Source organism: Eremomyces bilateralis (assembly GCF_010015585.1).
Source record: "Eremomyces bilateralis CBS 781.70 unplaced genomic scaffold P152scaffold_3, whole genome shotgun sequence".
NCBI classification, from domain to species: domain Eukaryota; kingdom Fungi; phylum Ascomycota; class Dothideomycetes; order Eremomycetales; family Eremomycetaceae; genus Eremomyces; species Eremomyces bilateralis.
Genome location: NW_022985069.1, coordinates 1,638,718 through 1,657,712, shown reverse-complemented (window position 1 = coordinate 1,657,712; position 18,995 = coordinate 1,638,718). Strand labels below are relative to the sequence as shown.

General features: G+C 54.4%; 6 protein-coding genes across 6 annotated transcripts; 3 read left to right on the top strand and 3 right to left on the bottom strand.

The window, feature by feature from the left end:
• The first annotated feature begins 335 nt into the window (after positions 1-335).
• On the top strand, positions 336-5,944 carry P152DRAFT_511962 (uncharacterized protein). The gene is made up of 7 exons (XM_033682731.1): positions 336-514; positions 634-674; positions 899-1,207; positions 1,342-1,485; positions 1,575-4,288; positions 4,354-4,514; positions 4,565-5,944. The coding sequence occupies exons 1-7, from the start codon at positions 500-502 to the stop codon at positions 5,621-5,623; spliced, it is 4,443 nt and encodes a 1,480-aa protein (XP_033537527.1). The 5' UTR covers positions 336-499; the 3' UTR covers positions 5,624-5,944.
• P152DRAFT_455618 (DEAD-domain-containing protein) lies at positions 5,891-8,374 on the bottom strand. The gene is made up of 3 exons (XM_033678824.1): positions 8,111-8,374; positions 6,073-8,039; positions 5,891-6,014 (listed from the first exon to the last, which is right to left on the bottom strand). The coding sequence occupies exons 1-3, from the start codon at positions 8,297-8,299 to the stop codon at positions 5,897-5,899; spliced, it is 2,274 nt and encodes a 757-aa protein (XP_033537526.1). The 5' UTR covers positions 8,300-8,374; the 3' UTR covers positions 5,891-5,896.
• A 1,073-nt stretch (positions 8,375-9,447) lies between these two features.
• P152DRAFT_370788 (uncharacterized protein) lies at positions 9,448-12,462 on the top strand (the record flags this gene model as incomplete). Its single annotated transcript, XM_033675511.1, has 1 exon — positions 9,448-12,462. A coding segment is annotated over one exon (3,015 nt), but the record flags the coding sequence as incomplete, so codon positions are not given.
• Positions 12,463-13,465: 1,003 nt separating this feature from the next.
• P152DRAFT_200942 (uncharacterized protein) lies at positions 13,466-15,047 on the top strand. Its single transcript, XM_033674338.1, has one exon. The coding sequence runs from the start codon at positions 13,664-13,666 to the stop codon at positions 14,864-14,866; it is 1,203 nt and encodes a 400-aa protein (XP_033537524.1). The 5' UTR covers positions 13,466-13,663; the 3' UTR covers positions 14,867-15,047.
• A 200-nt stretch (positions 15,048-15,247) lies between these two features.
• On the bottom strand, positions 15,248-16,853 carry P152DRAFT_200967 (pectin lyase-like protein). The gene is made up of 4 exons (XM_033674339.1): positions 16,410-16,853; positions 16,181-16,353; positions 15,995-16,118; positions 15,248-15,939 (listed from the first exon to the last, which is right to left on the bottom strand). Exons 1-4 carry the CDS (start codon positions 16,535-16,537, stop codon positions 15,411-15,413), a joined length of 954 nt encoding a protein of 317 aa, XP_033537523.1. The 5' UTR covers positions 16,538-16,853; the 3' UTR covers positions 15,248-15,410.
• A 316-nt stretch (positions 16,854-17,169) lies between these two features.
• On the bottom strand, positions 17,170-18,898 carry P152DRAFT_464597 (uncharacterized protein; the record flags this gene model as incomplete). The annotated part of the gene is made up of 4 exons (XM_033680574.1): positions 17,170-18,159; positions 18,202-18,212; positions 18,254-18,778; positions 18,832-18,898. The coding sequence occupies 4 exons, from the start codon at positions 18,896-18,898 to the stop codon at positions 17,170-17,172; spliced, it is 1,593 nt and encodes a 530-aa protein (XP_033537522.1).
• Between the last annotated feature and the right edge of the window lie 97 nt (positions 18,899-18,995).

Here is an 18,995-nt window from a genome sequence, read left to right as displayed (position 1 = left end):
GTCTCGTCGGAGTTGGGGGATTGTGCAGGCCAAATAAAATTTTGGGGATGGAACCTGAATTGATGGTGGGGCAGAACAGTGGCTGGGCCGGAGAAGATGTGGATACCTGAGGCATCAAGGCACCATTCTGGTGGCGGGCAGGGGAAAATCAACCGAACATGAACCGACCTCCAGCTGCACGTGACTGTATTAGTTGAAGCCTCCAAAACCCTCTGCTCCAACCCTCCAACCCAACCCAGACCTGGCAGTAAGGCATCAAGGCTGTAATTAAAATACTGATGCCTAGTGCCTCATGTTCTCCTGTAATGCCCTCCAATTGAACGGCCGCGATGGTCGCTCGATATATAAATTCCCACGATTCACCAGGCGGTTCATCATCCCCAGCATCGATTTTTCAAGCAGCGGAAGCAAGGAATTTTATATCTACCTGTATTTGGTAATCCAGGCTACCGGTAGACAGCTTCCCTCGACCTGAGTGTCGTTGATTTCATTTGACACAATGCCTGGAAGTATGGTAGGCTCAACCAGTCCAGACATACCACCACGGTTGGACATGCACTTTGAATGGATCACATAATGATGACTGGCTCCGAACAATAAGTAGAATCTAATAATTATATCAAAACATGAAAGGCACGCTATAGTAATGATTCCGAAGTTGAAGATGAAGAAAAGTAATTAGGGAAGTAAGGAAGTAGGGAAGCGAGGACATCTCTAAGAAGTAAGAAGTGACACTACGTACATCCCCGCCGCCGAGAGCAGGTGCCTTTGCAGTTTTGCAGTGAGGTGAACTGTGAACCGTAAGGGGGAGGGGGAGGGAGTAGCCCCCCGGCCGCCAGGGCAAACCGCCTCCATGTCACTCCTTTCACTCAGTCTCTCTGCTGGATTCACTCACAAGTCACAACTCTCTCACCCACCCAGCTCTCACTCACCAAACCACGACTTCCTCCACCCAATTGGCACTTCCACTGTTCCACTCCATCACTCTTCTCACCACCACGACCACTATCACTTCACCACGCATTCATCGTCGGAGCCCATCAACCCCATCATTTCCATCAATTCGCGCCGAAAATTCCACTTCTGTACACTTCCTCCGTTTCATTGCGCAGGAATGCCGGATTTTCTGCCCCCCGAATAGCGTCTTCATGTCCATACTGGAGAACGTCCGTGAGGCAATATGGAACTCGAAGAAGGCAGAGGCCCTGTAAGTCGCGCCCTCCACAGCGATGGAATATTGCCATCGTCATCATATATCACTTGCCGGACGCGATGCGACACCGTATTTTCGTTGATGGAAATTATCACGTCCGCGTTGCGATTCTAATTCGCGTTTTCTAGGAAATCCGCCGAGCTGCACCGCGACCATCTGCGGGCCCTGTTCACCTTTAGCACCAACGTCGGGGGCCTCCCAACCCTACCGCCCGTCGACGCGCCGCCCACCCCCGACGAAGCCAACTTCCTCGACCAAAATGACCTTACAAAGTACGTGCATTGCCAAAAACGCGTCCAGTGAACTTCCACGACCCTTTCCGGTTGTATCACTTTTGTCCGACTGCTAACTCACTTTGTAGAGGTCGAACACTTCGCGAAGAAACCATCCCTCTTCCTCCAACTCTCCAAAATGGCTTTCAGAACGCGCCCTCTCCTCCAATAGTGAAACCCTCCCTTCCGATATCACCTTCTGAACCGGCACCCTCACCATCCGCGCCCGGATTTGCGAAAACCACGTCTCCAACCCCGTTCGCAACCGATCATGAAGCGACCTCATTGCCTGCCGGTTCGGACGCCAGACCTGGCGCAGAGCCGACAGCACCACAGCCGACAGAGCAAAAGGCAATTGATGAGCAAGTTATAGACGCGGAGAGCATATCAGGCAGACAAATTCATGACGCGCAAACGCGTGGCATCGTACCCGACAGCCAGAAAGAGGCCCAACCGCAACCGTCGCGAGCACCTTTAGGTCCGGGTGACGGAGTCGACGCCCATAGCAGTAGTATTTCATCTGTCGAAGAGGTGGCCTCGAGCAGCACAAGCGCAGAGACTTCGCAGGGGCAAGATGATCGCTCCCGGAAGACGGTATTGGGCAAAAGGAGAAGAGGCGGAGAGAATGCGAATCTTATCGTCTCAGTCCCCACGAACGAGTCGGCATCGTCGCCTTCGACGGTCGGCGGACACTCGGCCTTTACACCCAAAGCGGCGCTCAAGTCGCCAGAAACGAGTCCAGAAGCAGAGCCGCACGACCATGCCGACTTCACGGGGGTCATCAAAGCGAATGCTCCCACGTCTTTCTCGCACCAACCGTCCCCATCCGTACCAAAGGACCGAAACAGGCCCGAAAGCAGCGTACTATCCCCTACCCCAGAAGCACAGCTACGCCATGAGGAGGAACAGGCAACGCAATCCTCCCGGACTGAGAACGTCGTTACCGATGCGCCTTCCCTTATTCCCACACCGACTCCGAACGAACCTCTTTCCGCGATCGCTGCAGGATCGCAAGTCCCACCGTTTGCAACCGACGATGCAACGGTGCAAGCGGACATGATTGAAGAAGCTCACAGAAGTCGAACCGCGCTGGATAGCATGGATATCGACCGGACGACTCCATCAAAGGGGCCACGGGAGTCGGATGGAGACGTTACGATGTCTGATGCCCAAGCGATTGGGGCCGACTTAGCCGCTTCCAGTATTCATCACCCTTCTTCATCAGTGCTAGACAGTGCTGCCCTTGCCAAGATCGATGACGAAACCACAAGGGCATTAATTGCCTCTCCTCGATCCCGTGGCCTCAAGGCGAAACATTCACAGGTCATTCTCGCCAATCCCAACGTAATGAAGATCCGCAAGGCGCTATCCACGTCGCCAGATGAGTATCTGGCTCTGGCTGGAGCATCGGAAGACAGTTCCAAGGACTATCTCGAACCCTTGTTCCGGTTCCAGTCATACCAAAGCCCACGGTCGGAGACGTTACGAGAGTTGACGACACGTTCGTCGAAGACGGTGAACACCTCGAACTTGCTATCCGTGAACCGTGAACTTCTCGAGTTCCGGGTTCTGAAGCGGATATACCAATTGCAAAACGCGAATCGATGGTCATTCCGTCAAATGCAGCCTCCAAAAGAGCCTCCTACACCGCCATCGCACTGGGATTATCTGCTTCGTGAAATGAAATGGATGAGGACCGATTTCCGGGAAGAGCGGAAGTTACGCATGGCCTGTGCCAGGAACCTGGCCGAATGGTGCGCGGATTGGGTTAACGCACCCCTAGAAGAGCGCTCCCAGCTGCAGGTCAAGGCGCGGGCGCAGCCATCACGGCCGATGGAGACGAACAACGGCGATTTTCCATCCACTCCGGCGCTCACCACGTCGCAATCCAATGAGTCGGGCAGCGAGTTGTCCACACCGACAAAGTCCTCTCATGCTCAAAGTGACGGGACCATCTCGCCGATGGCATTGTTCTCTCTGGGCTTTGACGATGTCGTATTTGAGCTCGATTGGACCCCGATGGCAGACCGGCTGCTTAATCAACTCCCCTCGTTTGAGAAGCATCTGAGCAGCGAATCCCTCACCCCGAAACCATCCTCGCAACTCATTCCTGTCTCCAAGCTGTGCAAAAGCAAGATTGTTTCGATTGGGAGCCGCCGTCCGACGAGACGTAGCCGGTATAACTACGAAGAGGAGGAACAAGAGGACAAGTCCAAAGATCTGCCTCCGATGCAGAATGACGTTGCTTTATTCCAACCCGAGAACAAGCACGTCCGTGAACGTTTACATGCGAGCCATGCATTCCGACCTCCGTCAGAGTATGGGATGCCTGCAGTCGCGTTCCTCGAGAGTCGTTTGTCCTCGCAGTGGTTATACGAGGAAGACCAGAAGCTTCGAAGTCTGGTCAGAGAATACTCATACAACTGGTCCCTCATCGCATCGTCTCTTTCAGCTCCATCGCTATTCACATCCAGCGCGGAACGTCGAACGCCATGGGAATGCTTTGAACGTTGGATCCAACTCGAAGGGCTCCCACAGGATATGTCCAAGACCCCATATTTCAAGACATACATGGCACGTCTTGATGCGGCAAACAAAAATTCCGTGGCTCGCCAGGAAGTAGCGGATCGGATACGCCAGCAGCAGCATGCTCAAACCCCTAACCAACCCTTAGTCCGAACCCGCAAGACCATCTCGCCCATGCGCGTTGAACGGAGGCGAAATGAACGACACATCGCCCTCATCGATGCTATGCGCAAGTTGGCCAGGAAGAGGGAGGCCGCTGCTCATAAACAGGCCGAATGTAAGTTAACATTGTTTCTTTGCCGAGCCCGGCTACTTGATAACATTGCTAATCGACATCTCTAGCTATGAAAGCCGCTCAACTTCGAAAGGCCGCGAACGAAACCAATCAAAGCCAGACTCGAATCTTCAGTCCCCAGGAAATGAGCCGCATCAAGCACGAACGGGAACAGAAATTGCTCGAACGGCAGGAGCAGTATCGCCAGCAGATGGCCGCGCAACAAAGAGTAAGCGTGCCTGGCCTTCCAGATTGATCCATTGCTCACCAATACAGCAGGCTGCACGTCAAGCTCAAATAGCGCCCCCGGGTCACGGTTCGACCAACGGCGTCAACTCGATCGCTCAGAGAAATGGCATTCAAAACGGCCTGAATTCAGGACCTTCCGCCATCAATGGTACCAATCCCGCCGGCCAAGCGCAGACGGCGAATGCGATGCAGAATCGACCTTCCAGCCAGCACGCCTCGCCCATGCCGAACGGAATGCCGAACGGAAACATGTCCGGGATGCCGCACGGCATGCAAAACATGCAGCAAGGCCAGATGGCGAACAGCCTGCAAGGCCAGCCGCGGATGGGTCCTCATCACTCTCCCGAGATGCGCATGGCCATGCAGCAGCGGGCCGCCATGCAAAACCCGGCGTCGCAGCTGCAAATGCAACAGCATTTGGCCAACCGTAGTAACTTAGCCGCCGCCCACTTGGCCTCCGCCGGAATCCAGAATCCCGCCATGGTCGCGGCGATGGCAGGCAAGATGAACGGAACCAACGGCATGCCTGGATCCGGCAACGCGTCGTCCCCTCGCATGTCCCAGCTCGGTCCGGGCCCCATGAAGCAGCCCCAGTCTCTCTCCTCAGGCCACATCCCCGCTATCAACCAGATCATGGCCCAACTCCAAAACCAACACCCACACATGTCCACCGACCAGATCCAGCGCGCCGCCCACGAACACCTCGCGAAGCTCCTCCAACGCCAATCCGCCATGGCCGCCGCGGCCGGCGCCACCGCGTCCGGCAGCCCCGGCGCCCACCTCAACCACCTCGGCAATCCCAGCTACCCCCCCGCCGGCTCGCCACCCCTAGGAGGCGGCCCCATGTCGCTGCCGCTCACCGGCTCCGGGTCCCCGCAGCAGCAGTACGCGCAGCAGCTCCAGTATCAGCGGCAGATGCAGCAGAGTCGCATGACGGCGGCGAGCCCGGGGGTGAACGCGACGGGCAGTCGGAGTGCCACGCCGCAGGGGGCGATGGCGGGGCATTCGGGGATGCAGCGGCCGGGGAGCGCGATGAGTGGACAGGAGGGAAGTCCGCATCAGTCGCAGGCGCGGCTGGGGAGTATGTGAGCGTTCCGTGTATAAGTTCGATGTCGATGCTCGCGGGTCGGCATTCTTAGTTGCCGTCTGTGGACACGGGTGACATGGGTTCTCCCCGCTAACTACATTGCTGTTTTCCTCGAGTACTCGGAAAGGGACGATGTGCGCAGAGTTCACGAAATAAAGCATGCATTCCAATCGAAAACAGTGTAATTATCGACCTGCTCGGCTCGTGATTGTTTGTCCAGAGTGATCTATTGACATGCCATCGACCATCCACCACGGCACCACCGTACCAGAACCTTATTCGATCTTCTTGTGAGTCCCTCGTGTCGGCTTCTGTTGCGCGGCCTCGTGCTTCCGCAGCTCCTCGGGGACGCGAGAGATGCTGGACTTCATGAGCATCTGCTTGAGGTCGTACCTGTATCGACGTCAGTAAACAGTTCAGCAATATATAGCGCGGAGAGGGGTGCACATACATGACATCGGCATCCTCGTTCCCCAAGAATGTAATAGCCACGCCGCTCTTCCCCGCCCGACCCGTCCGCCCCACTCGATGCGTGTACCCCTCGATGTTCATTGCCATGTTGAAGTTCACCACCAAGCTCACATCCGGCACATCGATCCCTCGCCCCGCCAGATCCGTCGCCACCAACACGTCCGCCGTCCCGCTGCGCAGCTGCGCCAACGCGGCCTCTCGCTGATCCTGCGTCTTGCTGCCGTGCAGTGTAACGGCGTTGAAGCCCATGTGCTTGAGGTCGCGGGCCACGGCGTCGCAGTTGCGCTTGATGTTGACGAAGACGATGATGGGCGGCGCGAACTGCCGCGACGAGAGGATCTCCTGCAGGCGCTTCTTGCGGCGGTCCTCCCCCGCGACGAACTCCACGCGCTGCTCGACAGTCTCGACGGCCTCCCCGACGTTGCCGATGGTGATGATGGCGGGGCGGCGGAGGTATTTCCGCGCGATGCGCTCGACCGCGCTGGGCATCGTGGCGGTGTACATCATGGTCTCACGGTAGCGGGTGTCGCGGCCGGCGATGTGGGTGGTCATCGCGCGGGCGTCCTCCGCGTCGTCTGTGTCTGGCTTCTCGTTCTGTACGGGCAGCGCGTCGAGGATCTTGTTGACCGGCTCCTCGAAACCGAGGTCGATCATGCGGTCCGCTTCGTCCATAATGACGTAGCAGCATTGGCCGAGCACGAGCACCCGCCGCTCGATGCAGTCCAGCAACCGGCCAGGCGTCGCGATGATGATCTCTGCGCCGTTGCGGAGGTTGTACGACTGCTCCTCGATGGAATGTCCACCGACAATACTGACGCAGGTGAAACCCAGCGGTGTGGCGAACTTCTTCGCCTCGGTTTCGATCTGCTGCGCCAGTTCGCGGGTGGGTGCGAGGATGATCGCGTACGGTCCGTCGTTCTTGTTGAATTCGTTGAGCTCCGGGAGCTCCGCGATGTATACTAGGAGGGGGAGCAGGAACGCGGCGGTTTTACCGGACCCGGTCACGGCCACGCCGATGAGATCGCGGGCTTGGAGGGCGATCGGGATACAGGCCCGCTGGACAGCACTCGGCTCGCTATAGCCGACTTGTTCGACGATATCGAGAAGTCGTTTGGGGAGGCCGGATTCCTTCCATGACCGCATCGGATTGGGTATGGAGCCGCCTTTCGTGCTGATGTTGAAGTCCTCCTTGAATATCCTCCAGTCTCGTTCCCGCATGTGCTCCAACTTCTTCTCACTCCAGTGCTTGTCCAACGAACTGCGGCTGCTCTCCTCCTTTCGTCGGCGTTCCATCTCCAATATTTGCTGCGCTCGGGCACTCCCTGCCTCGGGATCAAGGTCCGCCACGGCTTGCGCGTATCGTTGAACCGCCTCGTCCGTATCATCGGAGATGCCGCCCCCGTGTCCTCGGCCGAAGAAGTTGACATCCGCCTTCGTCTCGTAGATGGGATTGTAGTCTCGGCTGGTATCCTCGTTCGCGTTCCACTCGAAATTGAACTTCTTCTCCGTGGTTCGCTTCCGCTTCTTCTTGGCTGAAAATGTCGATGTATTCTGGTCGGCTCCCATGTACCTCTGCCGGATGATCTGCACTTCCGCATCCTCCGGCACCAGCCTCTTGTCGCCCTTCCCGGAAGACGCGCCATTCTGTGCTGGCGCGGACTCGGCGCTACGGTTCGACTGGCTACCGCGCATCGCTGCGGGTCCGGTAGGGACTTCGCCGTGGCGCAAGGCTCGAGGACCGGTGGGTATTGATGGTGGTGCCATTCTGTTTGGTCGTCGGGTTACGGATTCCCTATCGTTGGACGGAGGCGCAATGGCGGGCTGAGATCCATTTCCATTTCCATTTCCATTCTGGCTCGATTCTCGCCGTCGCTGTTGCTCCTCTCTTTCTTTGGCCAATCTCTCCAGGGCCAATTTCTCACGCTTCGCTTTGGACATGAATTTCGGCTAGACATCAGTTAGTGGAACTGTAGTCGCGTGAACACTTGAAGGCCGAATTTCGTCGGGAGCTAACTCACCTTCGCCGCTGCTTCATCCGCCTCTCTCTTCTTCCTCAAGAGGTCTTCCACGCTGATGGGCTGCTTCTTCGTATTTCCCCATCCTTTCTTCGCTGGGGGTTTGACTTCCGGGGGAGCTGGGGGTGGCGGAATGTCGGACGGGGGAGGTGGCACGCTGGACGGTTCAGGAGGGGGCGGAGGGAGAGACATGGTGACCTGCACAACTCTGATATAGAAGAGATGTAGATATATTGAAGTAGGTCAAAGTGATCAGAGGTGGGACAGGTTGATTTGGTAGGAGTCCGTTGTCTACCACATGATAGAAGATTCAGACCTGAGGGAGCAACAATAATGAGCATGATGAGACAAGGATGCGTGGATTCGGGACTAACTATTTTCGCCCCAAAATTACAGGCACCCTTCAGTCTAACGCAAAGTAGAGATTCAGTACCGACTCCGCCATCATTATTAATCAATATTTACACAGCCTCACCCACCATAGCACACTGCCATATCACTCCATCAAGATCTGATCCCCTTCCAGAATAACGAATCTGATTCAGTAGATGAAGGCCTTGACTCACAAGGTGGCGGAGCTACAAAGCTAAATGCACTGATGGGGCACGGTTTGCAGTAGCTTATCAATACTTATGGTTTGACTCACTTTATGCCTTATGGAGCTAAAGTCTCTCGTATGTTATGTCATGGACCGAGTGTAACAGAGAGCCATCCATGTTGATATTTGCTGTGGCATTAGGTTAAATCAGCGACGCTTCCGGACGACCACGCTGGCCAATATTCTGTTCAACTCTTTCCCAAAAGAAACATTACCAAGAACATCCAGGAATTCCGGTGTTTGAATACCTCAATATCCCTCCCACAACTGACGCCTGCTCGTGATCATCCAACGTTACGAAGATCCTTGCAACATCGAGAAAAATCCACACATCGCCACCAGAACACGTCCTTCAGGGTTGCCACCACCTATCCCGAAGACGGCGCGGTCTAAATTTCAATATATCCCTTGCGAGTCTTTGTTTTCCGATTTTCTTCCCTAGATTTATCAATTTGTCTTCGAGAATCAACCGATGGCGCTTGAAAGCCAGGGGAGTGTTCCGACTCAGCGAGGACGAGGAAGAGGTGGAAGACGAGGACGGGCTCCCAGGGGTAGAGCTCCTGTGAATCCCGATTCAGTCGACGCTGGCCCTTCAAGACCGCCTCCCAGGGGCGGAGGAGTTCATGTCAATCCCGATTCAATCAATGCCGGCCCTTCTTCAAGATCACGCTTCAGAGGTAGAGGTGCCCGTGCCAATACAAATTCAGTCAATGCCGGCCCTTCAAGACAACCACCCCACCAAGTCGCCAATGGTCGAACTTTTGGAGGTCATCTCACCAACAATGCCACCGCTGCACACAATCAGCCAGACGCGGCGTCCCCTGTAGGGGCCAATCCTCAGGCACCTGTTTTCGTACCTGGGCGACCATATCAACAGCCGCCTGGATCAAATGCTCCTCACTCCCACTCCAATACCCCGAGGCAAAAACGCCGGATGTCAAGATCATCCGCTCCTGACATCAGCACCAGAATTCGTGAGGATATTGATCGTCACCTCTACGAATGTTCCATTTGCATGAACGAAGTGCATCGGAATTCCAAAATTTGGTCGTGCAGGACGTGTTGGAGCGTCTTCCATTTTGGATGTGTCAAAAAGTGGTCGTCAGGCCAGTGGAATCAGCCACCGGTGCTGCAAAACGGTGAAGAGCCACCACGGCATTGGAGGTGTCCTGGATGCAATCTACCGAAGGACACGCTCCCGACGACCTTCAACTGCTGGTGCGACAAAGAGACAGATCCTCAGTCAATCCCCGGCCTCCCACCTTTCTCATGTGGTCAGACGTGTGCCAAACCACGAGTCCGGAAATGTCCTCACCCTTGCGAGACTATATGTCACCCAGGCCCGTGTACACCTTGTACGAATATGGGGACGGAGCAGTCTTGTTTCTGTGGAAGAGAATCCGCTACACGAAGATGCGTTGATACCGACTATGAGGGCGGCTGGAGTTGTCAAGCGGTTTGTGGGGAACTGATGGCGTGTGGCGAGCATACCTGTCCAAGGCCATGTCATCCCGGTCTCTGCGGACCATGTCAGACGGTCATCGATACATTATGCTATTGCGGCAAAGACAGCAAGACCATGGTCTGCTCCGATCAAGACGAGCGGAAAGAAACCTTTGTTTCTACCGAGAATGGCGGACGAGAGCCTTGCATCGGTTGCTTCCATTGTGGCAGTGAGTGTGAACGCTTGTTCGATTGCGGAGTGCATTCGTGTTCGAAAGGTTGCCACACGCAGGATGAACATGCGGCACATTGCCCCAAGTCACCGGATATCATCACCCACTGTCCCTGTGGGAAGACGAAACTCATGACCATCTTAGACTCGCCTCGCACTTCATGTACCGATCCGATTCCATTCTGCGGGCAGCGCTGTTCGCAACCCCTTCCTTGCGGGCACGTCTGCAAACAATCGTGTCACGAGGGTCCATGCCGGCCTTGCACTGAAACCATTCAGATATCTTGTCGATGTGGGCGAACAACGTCGAAATCGATATGCCATCAAGGAACCGAGGAGAAGCCACAGTGTCTGCGGGTTTGCCGAGCCACACTCAGTTGCGGAAGACATACCTGCGCGGAAAGGTGTTGTGAGGGAGAAAAGGCAGCGGCCGAGCGAATGAGCCAAAAGCGGAAACTGAAGCCATTGAGTCAGGCTTCCAGTGTGCGTGACGCCAACGCCGTGGAAGAGGAGCACATCTGTACCCTGGTTTGCGGCCGGATGTTACGCTGCGGAAACCACAGCTGTACGCAGCTCTGCCATTCCGGACCATGCCCTTCGTGTCCAGAAGCCATATTCGAGGAGGTTTCATGCGCCTGCGGTCGAACGGTCCTTCAGCCTCCATTGCCTTGTGGGACACAACCGCCGCCGTGTCATTTCGATTGCGAGCGTCCAAAATCATGCGGGCATCCGCAAGTGTCCCACCGTTGCCACCTCGACGCCGAACCCTGCCCCAAATGCCCGTTTCTCATGAAGAAGCGCTGTCTCTGCGCTCGCAACGAGCTTAACAACCAACCCTGTTGGTTTCAAGAAGTTCGATGCGGCGAGATTTGCGGGCAGAAGCTCCGATGCGGGTTCCACCGTTGTCGGAAACAGTGTCACCGCCCTGGGGAATGCGAAACTGTCTGCGATCAACCGTGCGGGAAGGAGAGGTCGAGTTGTGGGCATTCGGATCTCGCACGGTGTCATGCCCCCGGGCCTTGCGATGAAGGCAAGCCGTGCCCGCACAAAATCTTCATCACTTGTCCATGCCAACGAGTCAAGCAAGAGACCAAGTGCTTGTCCACCAAGTCGAGCGTCGGAAACCGGGAAAAAGCTTTACAATGCAACGATGAGTGTTTACGGCTCGAACGGAACCGAAAGCTGGCGCTTGCATTGAATGTCGATCCCGACCATGAGGACGACCACGTTCCATATGCTACCCAAACCCTCAACTTTTATGCGGAGTCGCCCGTGTGGGCACAGGAGCAGGAGCAGAAGTTCCGGATTTTTGCCGCCGATCCGGACCTGCGACGACTTCGGTTCTCGCCGATGAAGTCGCATCAGCGAGCATTCCTACACCATCTTGCTGAGGATTTCTCTCTTGACTCGGAAAGTCTGGACCCCGAACCGCATCGTCACGTCGTGGTGTTCAAAACGCCCCGGTTCGTCTCTTCTCACATGAAGACCATCGCCGAGGCCAACCACACCCGAAATAAGCAACGCACTACTCTGGTATCCGCCGTTCCAGCTACTGCTGCAAGACAAGCGGTTGCTGAGACCTACAATGCGTTCCTCATCACTGATGCGACGTTTGGCCTGACCGCCGATGCCATACAAGCTGCCATGAAGCCACTTGAGAAAAGTCACCCCCAGGTCAAGTTCGATATCGATTTCTTACCTAACGAGAATGTGGTCATTCGGCCGGCAACCCAACAACCATCATGGGTTGCGATGAAGGGCGTGGATGCCGTTATCCAGATGGTCAAGGCTCCCTTACAAGACATCATTCGCTCCAATGCCATTGGGAAAATCCAACTTTGTCGCGTTGACGAATCGCTACGCATCATGGTTAAGGAGAGCGAGGTGACGAGCCCGGGTGGATGGAGTCAAGTGGCTGCCAAAGCATCTGCTCCACAGCGGGTGCTCCAGGCCAAACGTTTTAGCGACAAGAATGCGTTTACGGTCCTGCGAGCTGGACTGGGCAAGTCCTCGGCTAAGAAGGTGGTGAAGAAGGAAGAGGTCATCGATGATTGGGAGGATGCAGAGGAAGAGGAGGAAGCAAAGGAGAAGTCGCAGCAGGATACCTCTGCGGCAGAGATCGGTGGCAGTTCGAATCCAGCGGACAATGATACTGAAGAGCACACATCATAGCCCGTAATATAGAACAAGCGAATAGGAATCACATTGTCATGGCACATACTCTATACTGATGAGATCCTAAGAGATGTTGGTTAACGTGACCGTGTGGAAATGGATAATCTACAATATCGACGATCCAATATTATCGGCTCCTAGAAGGTCGCCCTCATCTTCGAAGCACGTTTCTCAGTAATAACAATTGTGTGCAATCCTCGGTCAAAACAATCATGCTCAATATTGCCCCTGATTCTCTTGTAAGCTACCCAAGGTTGGATTAGAAATAGAAGAAACCGGCAAGGAACCGTCACTCTTTAAAATTATCCCCAGTGACTTCAGATAAGCACGATGCACCAATTCCTTCATACATAGTAGTTAACTTTGCCAACCAGAAAAAGAAGCTGCTGGCGAATCTCGTTTGGTGCTCGGGTGTGGCTCACTTTCCTCCAACTCCCTGAGCATCGATAGTATGTGCCGCGCTTCTATGACGACTTGATGATGGAATCTGATCAGGTGCCTCAAACTTGCGGTTCATTCATCTTGCAAGTAGAAAAATCCGTGGTCCTCCATTGAACAGAAGGATTGGGGAAGATTGGCTTGCATTTGGAAACGGGAATACTGGGCCATACGAAGGTCTAATCTTGAGGAGGGTCTCAGCCGTCGTTATATGAATCCCTTCCTGCTGGTAGGTAGCTCGTCAATTGACTACACGCTGACATTTGCGTTAGGATATTCGAGATATTCGAGCGACACCGTACTGTGTAAGGAGGGAGATGGTAAAGTTTGGATGGGGAGCAAAGAACCGAGAATTTATGTCAACAGGGTTTTCTTCGAGGTCACGGGACTTTTGAGGCTTGGCTTGGCTTGGCGCACGTGCGTCCTCGAGGCTCAGGTTCGGAGGTTCCATTGATGTCCCGACGGCACTCCATGTCCAACTCATCTACACTTCTACACGCATCGGAAGTTCACATCGTCGCAAAACAAACAAACCTCACTCACCGTTTTATACCTAGAGCTGCAATACCAATGGACATTGTGTCCCATGTTCGATGATAACCGCTATGCGCTCGCAATTCCGATAGCTTGATGACAACGTGGAGCCGCCGTTGGCTCGCAATGCATCAGAATGTTTCGCAACGATCCACGGCTTCGCCGAACCCTCAATCAACTCTCTCAGAACCTTGAAGCTGCGAACGAGACCGCCCAAGTCGGTTTATATTCATTCTCCCAAACATATATCGACCCATGCGTGTCGTCGGTTACCCAATGCCTCACCTCCTGTGTTGGAACATGCTTTCCTTCCAGAGACGAGAAGCTCCGACAAGATCGCGCTCGGAGACGAACGAGAGGAAGAGGAAGGGCCGAGTTGAACTTTGATTTCTACGACGACTGGGATGAAGAAGGAGGAGAGGACTCCGGAATCTTGGCGTGGGGCAATGATGAGCTCGATCGACTATTGTCCGGCTCGGGGAGTCGAAATGCTCAGCCAGGACGCGAACAAGTTATGTCCTACGGAACGCGCAGGGATCGATTGGTAAGCGGCGAAAGGGGGAGACGAAAGAGTGGAGGGCAACCGCATGACGTGGGAGTGGATCCGACCATCATTCCCAACTCGAACTATTTTGGATTCCTCGGACGGCTCCCTTGGAAGATTGGTGGAAAGGGACTGAAATACAGGCCCTCGGCTGCGGATTTACAAGACCACCCGGGACAACGAAGAGCGGGACTGGAGTGGGACGAGTCGCACCAACCGCTTATTGAAGACAGCGAGGAGGAGGCATGGGCATCGGTTTCACACCCCGACGGGCGAGGGAAAGCCAAGGGAAACATGAAAAGGCACACGCGCAATCGCAGTAGCACTACCGCGTCGGGACAGACCGAGGACTCGCTGAGTTCCAGAGGAGATATTTTCCCTAGCGAAGACGAACTCGACGATGCAGTTCCGCTCGACGATGAGTTCGCCATGGTACTCGAAACTCGACCCGTAGGCTCGGAAGAAGCGCTTAGTGGGAAGACGGACAGCAAGCGACCGTCTCGATCCAGAGTCTCCACCCGATCCGTGTCGTCTAAGAGCATTCGGCATGACGGCGAACAGCGGATAAAAGATGCCAAGTCTAGGGTATCCATACTTGAAGACGAGGATGTTGACGCGCCTATGCTTGATGATTTAAAAGATGAAGATCTTCGCCTTGAGAGGCAGGAAGAGGAAGATATATCGAGAAAGAGGCGAGCAGCTCATCGGCTTGCGATGGAGCGTGGTCTGCCATCGAACTCACCTAAGGTATGCCGTCGCCATGCCCGAAGTTTTCCTCGTAGCTTACAGCAGTAGTTCTTGCATGAAGAGAGCCCTCCAGTTCAAGCACCAGTCATCAAAACGTTGCCATCTCTAGGTAACGGAGACCCTAACATGTCCCCCCGAGACGAACACAAGTTGGAGCCAGAAATGTCCACGATCCATTCCGCCTCGGAACCAAACTCTGCCGGGCCCCTTTCGACGATTACGCCTACGACCACCGACCAATCACACGTGGAGTTTGTGCCGGCCATGCTCCCCCATTTCAATGGAAACCCTGGTTGACGGTCAAATACCGGTTTGCTACTATGCAATTTACCCGGTTTTTACAGTTTTTCCGGTCGAGGACGGCAGTGGTCACAGGTCCGCGTGAAAACCAAACTTGCTGATCATTGGCAATGATTGGATTTTATCTATCCAATACAAGGGCCATCACCTCCGCAACAGGAGAGCAACGCATGCTTTTCCTTCAGGCAGTGCCAAACAATGAACTCGAACATTACGGATTGTGCGAACCATACGTTGACCAGACCGGTTACAGTCCCGAGCCCACAGACAGCGTCAGTCGTGCGAGAGTTGCTCAGAATTTGAGCGTAGCACCCGCCCCACTCACTGCGGCCTTGACCTGCCCCGCAGCGGTAGCCTTGTATTCATAAGGCACGCTCGTCAGAGTTCCCTTAGGCGCGGTGTTAGCGCCTCCGCCAAAATCGTTGTTCTTTTCGACCGCAAAGCCCTGGTCGGTGGAGTACAACGGCTTCTTCGCTCCTACGAACGCGTTCCCTTCGACCAGGAGCTGCGCCCCGAGACGGGTGTTGATCCCATCCGCGACATCCTCGAACAGGTTGTTCAAGATGTGGCCGGTACCGAAGCGGAAACTAGGGGCGCGGCTATTGATCTTGGCGAACCGGTTGTTGACGTAGGTGACACGGAGGTGGCCCGTATCTTCGGCCTTGTTGCTGTCCGAGTGGCCAACGAGGGAGGCTTTCCAATGATCGTGCAGGTACGTGTTGGAAATGGTCACAAAGTCTCCAGCATGGGTGACGTCAAGAAGACCGTCATAGTAGTCCTTGTCATGCTCCCTGTCGGAAGATAGGTCGCAGTGATCGATCCTAGCACACTAGTCAATATAAATCATGACTTCGAGTGGAGGGACGTTTTGCGTACCATACGTTCGTCGTCCTCTGGATGCTAATCGCATCCCCAGTCTTCGCCACAACCTTGGAAATGACAATGTTGCGAATAATGACGTTCTTTTGCTTGTCAATCGACAAACCAACTCCATTGAGTTCTGGAAACGTGTATCAGCATTCCAAAATCGACGATCTGGGGATGATTTATGAGGATACTGACTTGCAGACGAGTCCTTCCCCAGGATCGTCTTATTTGACCCGATCTTGATCTTTACAGCCCCGGAAATTGGCCCTGTGATGACTACGATCTTCGGGTCGTTGCCTTCGACGGCGGATTGAAGTGCATCTGCCGAAGCAACGTTGACTGTTGGCCCTCCAGCTCCCCCTTTAGTTCTATGCCGTGTCCGTCAGATAAGACTGGGTAAAGGACAAGGGAAATGGTTGCATACCCTCCATTCAATGTCGCAAACCCAACGGAGGCCGCCTCCGAGACCGATGCACGCTTCAGGAGTGTAGGGAAAGCGTCCACTCCGGACACAACCGCAACGGCGGCGACTGCGAATTCGGCAAACTTCATGGCTGAGAACCGGGGAAACTGATCAAATTATCCGAAGTTGAGCGAGCACGATGGGAACAGCGACGGCATTGCGCCTTTAAACAAGCTTTACAGAGTCTATAGCTCAATGCACGGATGGTTTGTGTACTTCGTCATCGTCTCTAATATATTAGATGGTTCTCTAATGGACATGGATGTACCCTCTTGAGCACACGGAACTACGGATGTTTGGAACATCTGTGGGCCCAAAACATTTCGAATACCAGGGCAAAGGCATGACTTAATAATTGATACATTGCATTATCTCTTTAGCGGTACAAAACCGAATATGCGGAGCCGCCCCCCAATCAATCCGGAGAAATGCTGGTGTTAGCATCACGTCGAACAGTTAGAGGTGTTTGAGACGACTAACTCCCCATCGTCGTTTTGCTTTCCATAACCACCGGACGGGTGACGGAGATAAATTGAAACAGTATGAGGTCTCCCAGCAGAATTGGTACGTGGCCCACTATCGTCAAGGATTTCTCCAAGGACTCCCAGACCGTGCCTTCGGCCATGCATACCCTGATTGGAGTTGAAGTCGTGTGGCGTGCCTCAGATGATGCTTGCTAGCTGCCTGTATGGATGGACTTATTCCCTCCTTGCTCCGGCTCCTATCTCGTGCCATGTAGTTTCTTCGGCCTCTTTGAGGTTCTTGACCCTTTGAATGAGGTATCTGGAGTGGCCCCTCGCTTACCCGCAACGCTCGACTCACTATCGTCACCTTTCGGCGCTGATGCGGAGTTAGCATTGGACTGCGATAACGGATGGCTTTCGAGGTCTTGGGAAAGACTGGTTTCCTCGGGGAGCGAGGATACGTCAAAATCTAACTCAGACGGTAACTCAGACGGTAACTGGTCGATGGCCGAGCGGATCCTCTCAAGTGGTGCAGGCATCCACTTGTCGTAGACATTCTTCGTAAAGCGGTATGCTGTCCACTTCTCCTTGCCGTCCAGTTCCGTGAAGTCAAACGTACGGATCGGGTGGCGATAATACTTTGTATTCTTCCTGTATATCACAGGGTAGTAACCGTAGATCCGTACAGATCGGTGATCGTGAGAGATAGAGAAGGCGAGGATTTGACGGTGGAGCTCCTTCCCCCGGTTCACGAGGCGGAAGAGCTCAACGACGGCTCGTACTACGAGGGTCATACTATGGGCATTCTGGTGATCTACGAGGTCGAGCGCCGCGTCGCCGCACTCCACTTCACACGCTAGGAACGGAAAGTACATAGAGTACGTGGCCATGAAGTATGATAGGTCTCCAGATAACCAGTCGCCAATGAACGGCGAGAGCTTGTGGAGCTGATCATCTGTAAACGCCTCGCGCCTGAATCCCACAGAGTAGTCGGGCTGTGGACGAGTTCCGGTTAGAGGGATAGAGTTGTTCCAGCCCTCGTTGACGCTCTCGGTGATGTGTTTAAGGTTCTTGGCGCGGAGTCCAAGCGTTTCCGCCGAAGGGACGATCAGCCGAGAAATGTCTTGAAGGACTCTAGCTTCATTCTGTCTCTGCAGGTTCTGGCAGGCGTCCTTGAACACATCATCGTCGAATATCGACTCATTGGGAAACGTCTGTTCGCCGTCGAGGAGGTCGTGGCAAAGGCGCTAGCTCTCGTTTGTGACATCTAGCTTGGACTCATTCATTACGTGCCCTTCGCCTGGAGAAGAAGCTCGTACTGCGCGTCCGTATATGGCGCACTCATTTCCGCCCTCGGCTTCTGATCGCTTGGTGTGACAGCGCTAGATGCAGTGATGCCCGATCCCGATCGCTTACGGCGAAGAGATGGCGACGATCGCTTCCTCGCGAGTACTTGCTCCATAGTGCTCGGCTCGAAATATTCTGGTGGCCAGTGTCCTTCCCTCGTCCAGAATTCGACGCCTACCAAATCGTCGACGTCGCCGCTGACCGGCTGTTGTCTGAAGATATCTTTAGCAGCAGGTTGTGGAACGGATGTTCGTTGCCGCTTCCGAGGGGATCCGTCAAGACCGTGCTCAGAATATTCAACCATGTGCGATCGCTTTCTGTCTCTACGTCGGAGAGGCGGTGGTGAATCCTGTGAAAGAGATATTAGCATGGCATCGCGGGTAGGATGGAATTGGCATACTCCTGGGTCGATGTTTGCCTGCGATGGATGTGGGTGGATCTTGGGTACAGGTCGCCCGCGATGAGTGACTTTTCCGGGTGTGCTCCTGTGTGATTTCTCGACACCGTGAGGTCGCATTCCTGATAATGGTTAGGGAAATACTGCCCTGACTGCAGCAGCACGAAAAGCGCACCTTGATCCTTTGGTGCTGGAGCTTGCCGCTTCCTCTGGGCGTCTAACTGTGCTCGAGTTTGGGACATATCGATTAGAAAAGGAGTGAGCAAGAGATGCTTGGTTTTATCTTTGTTGTACAGGAACTTGTTCCTGTCACGATGCTGCGGTTCGTATTGTTTGATC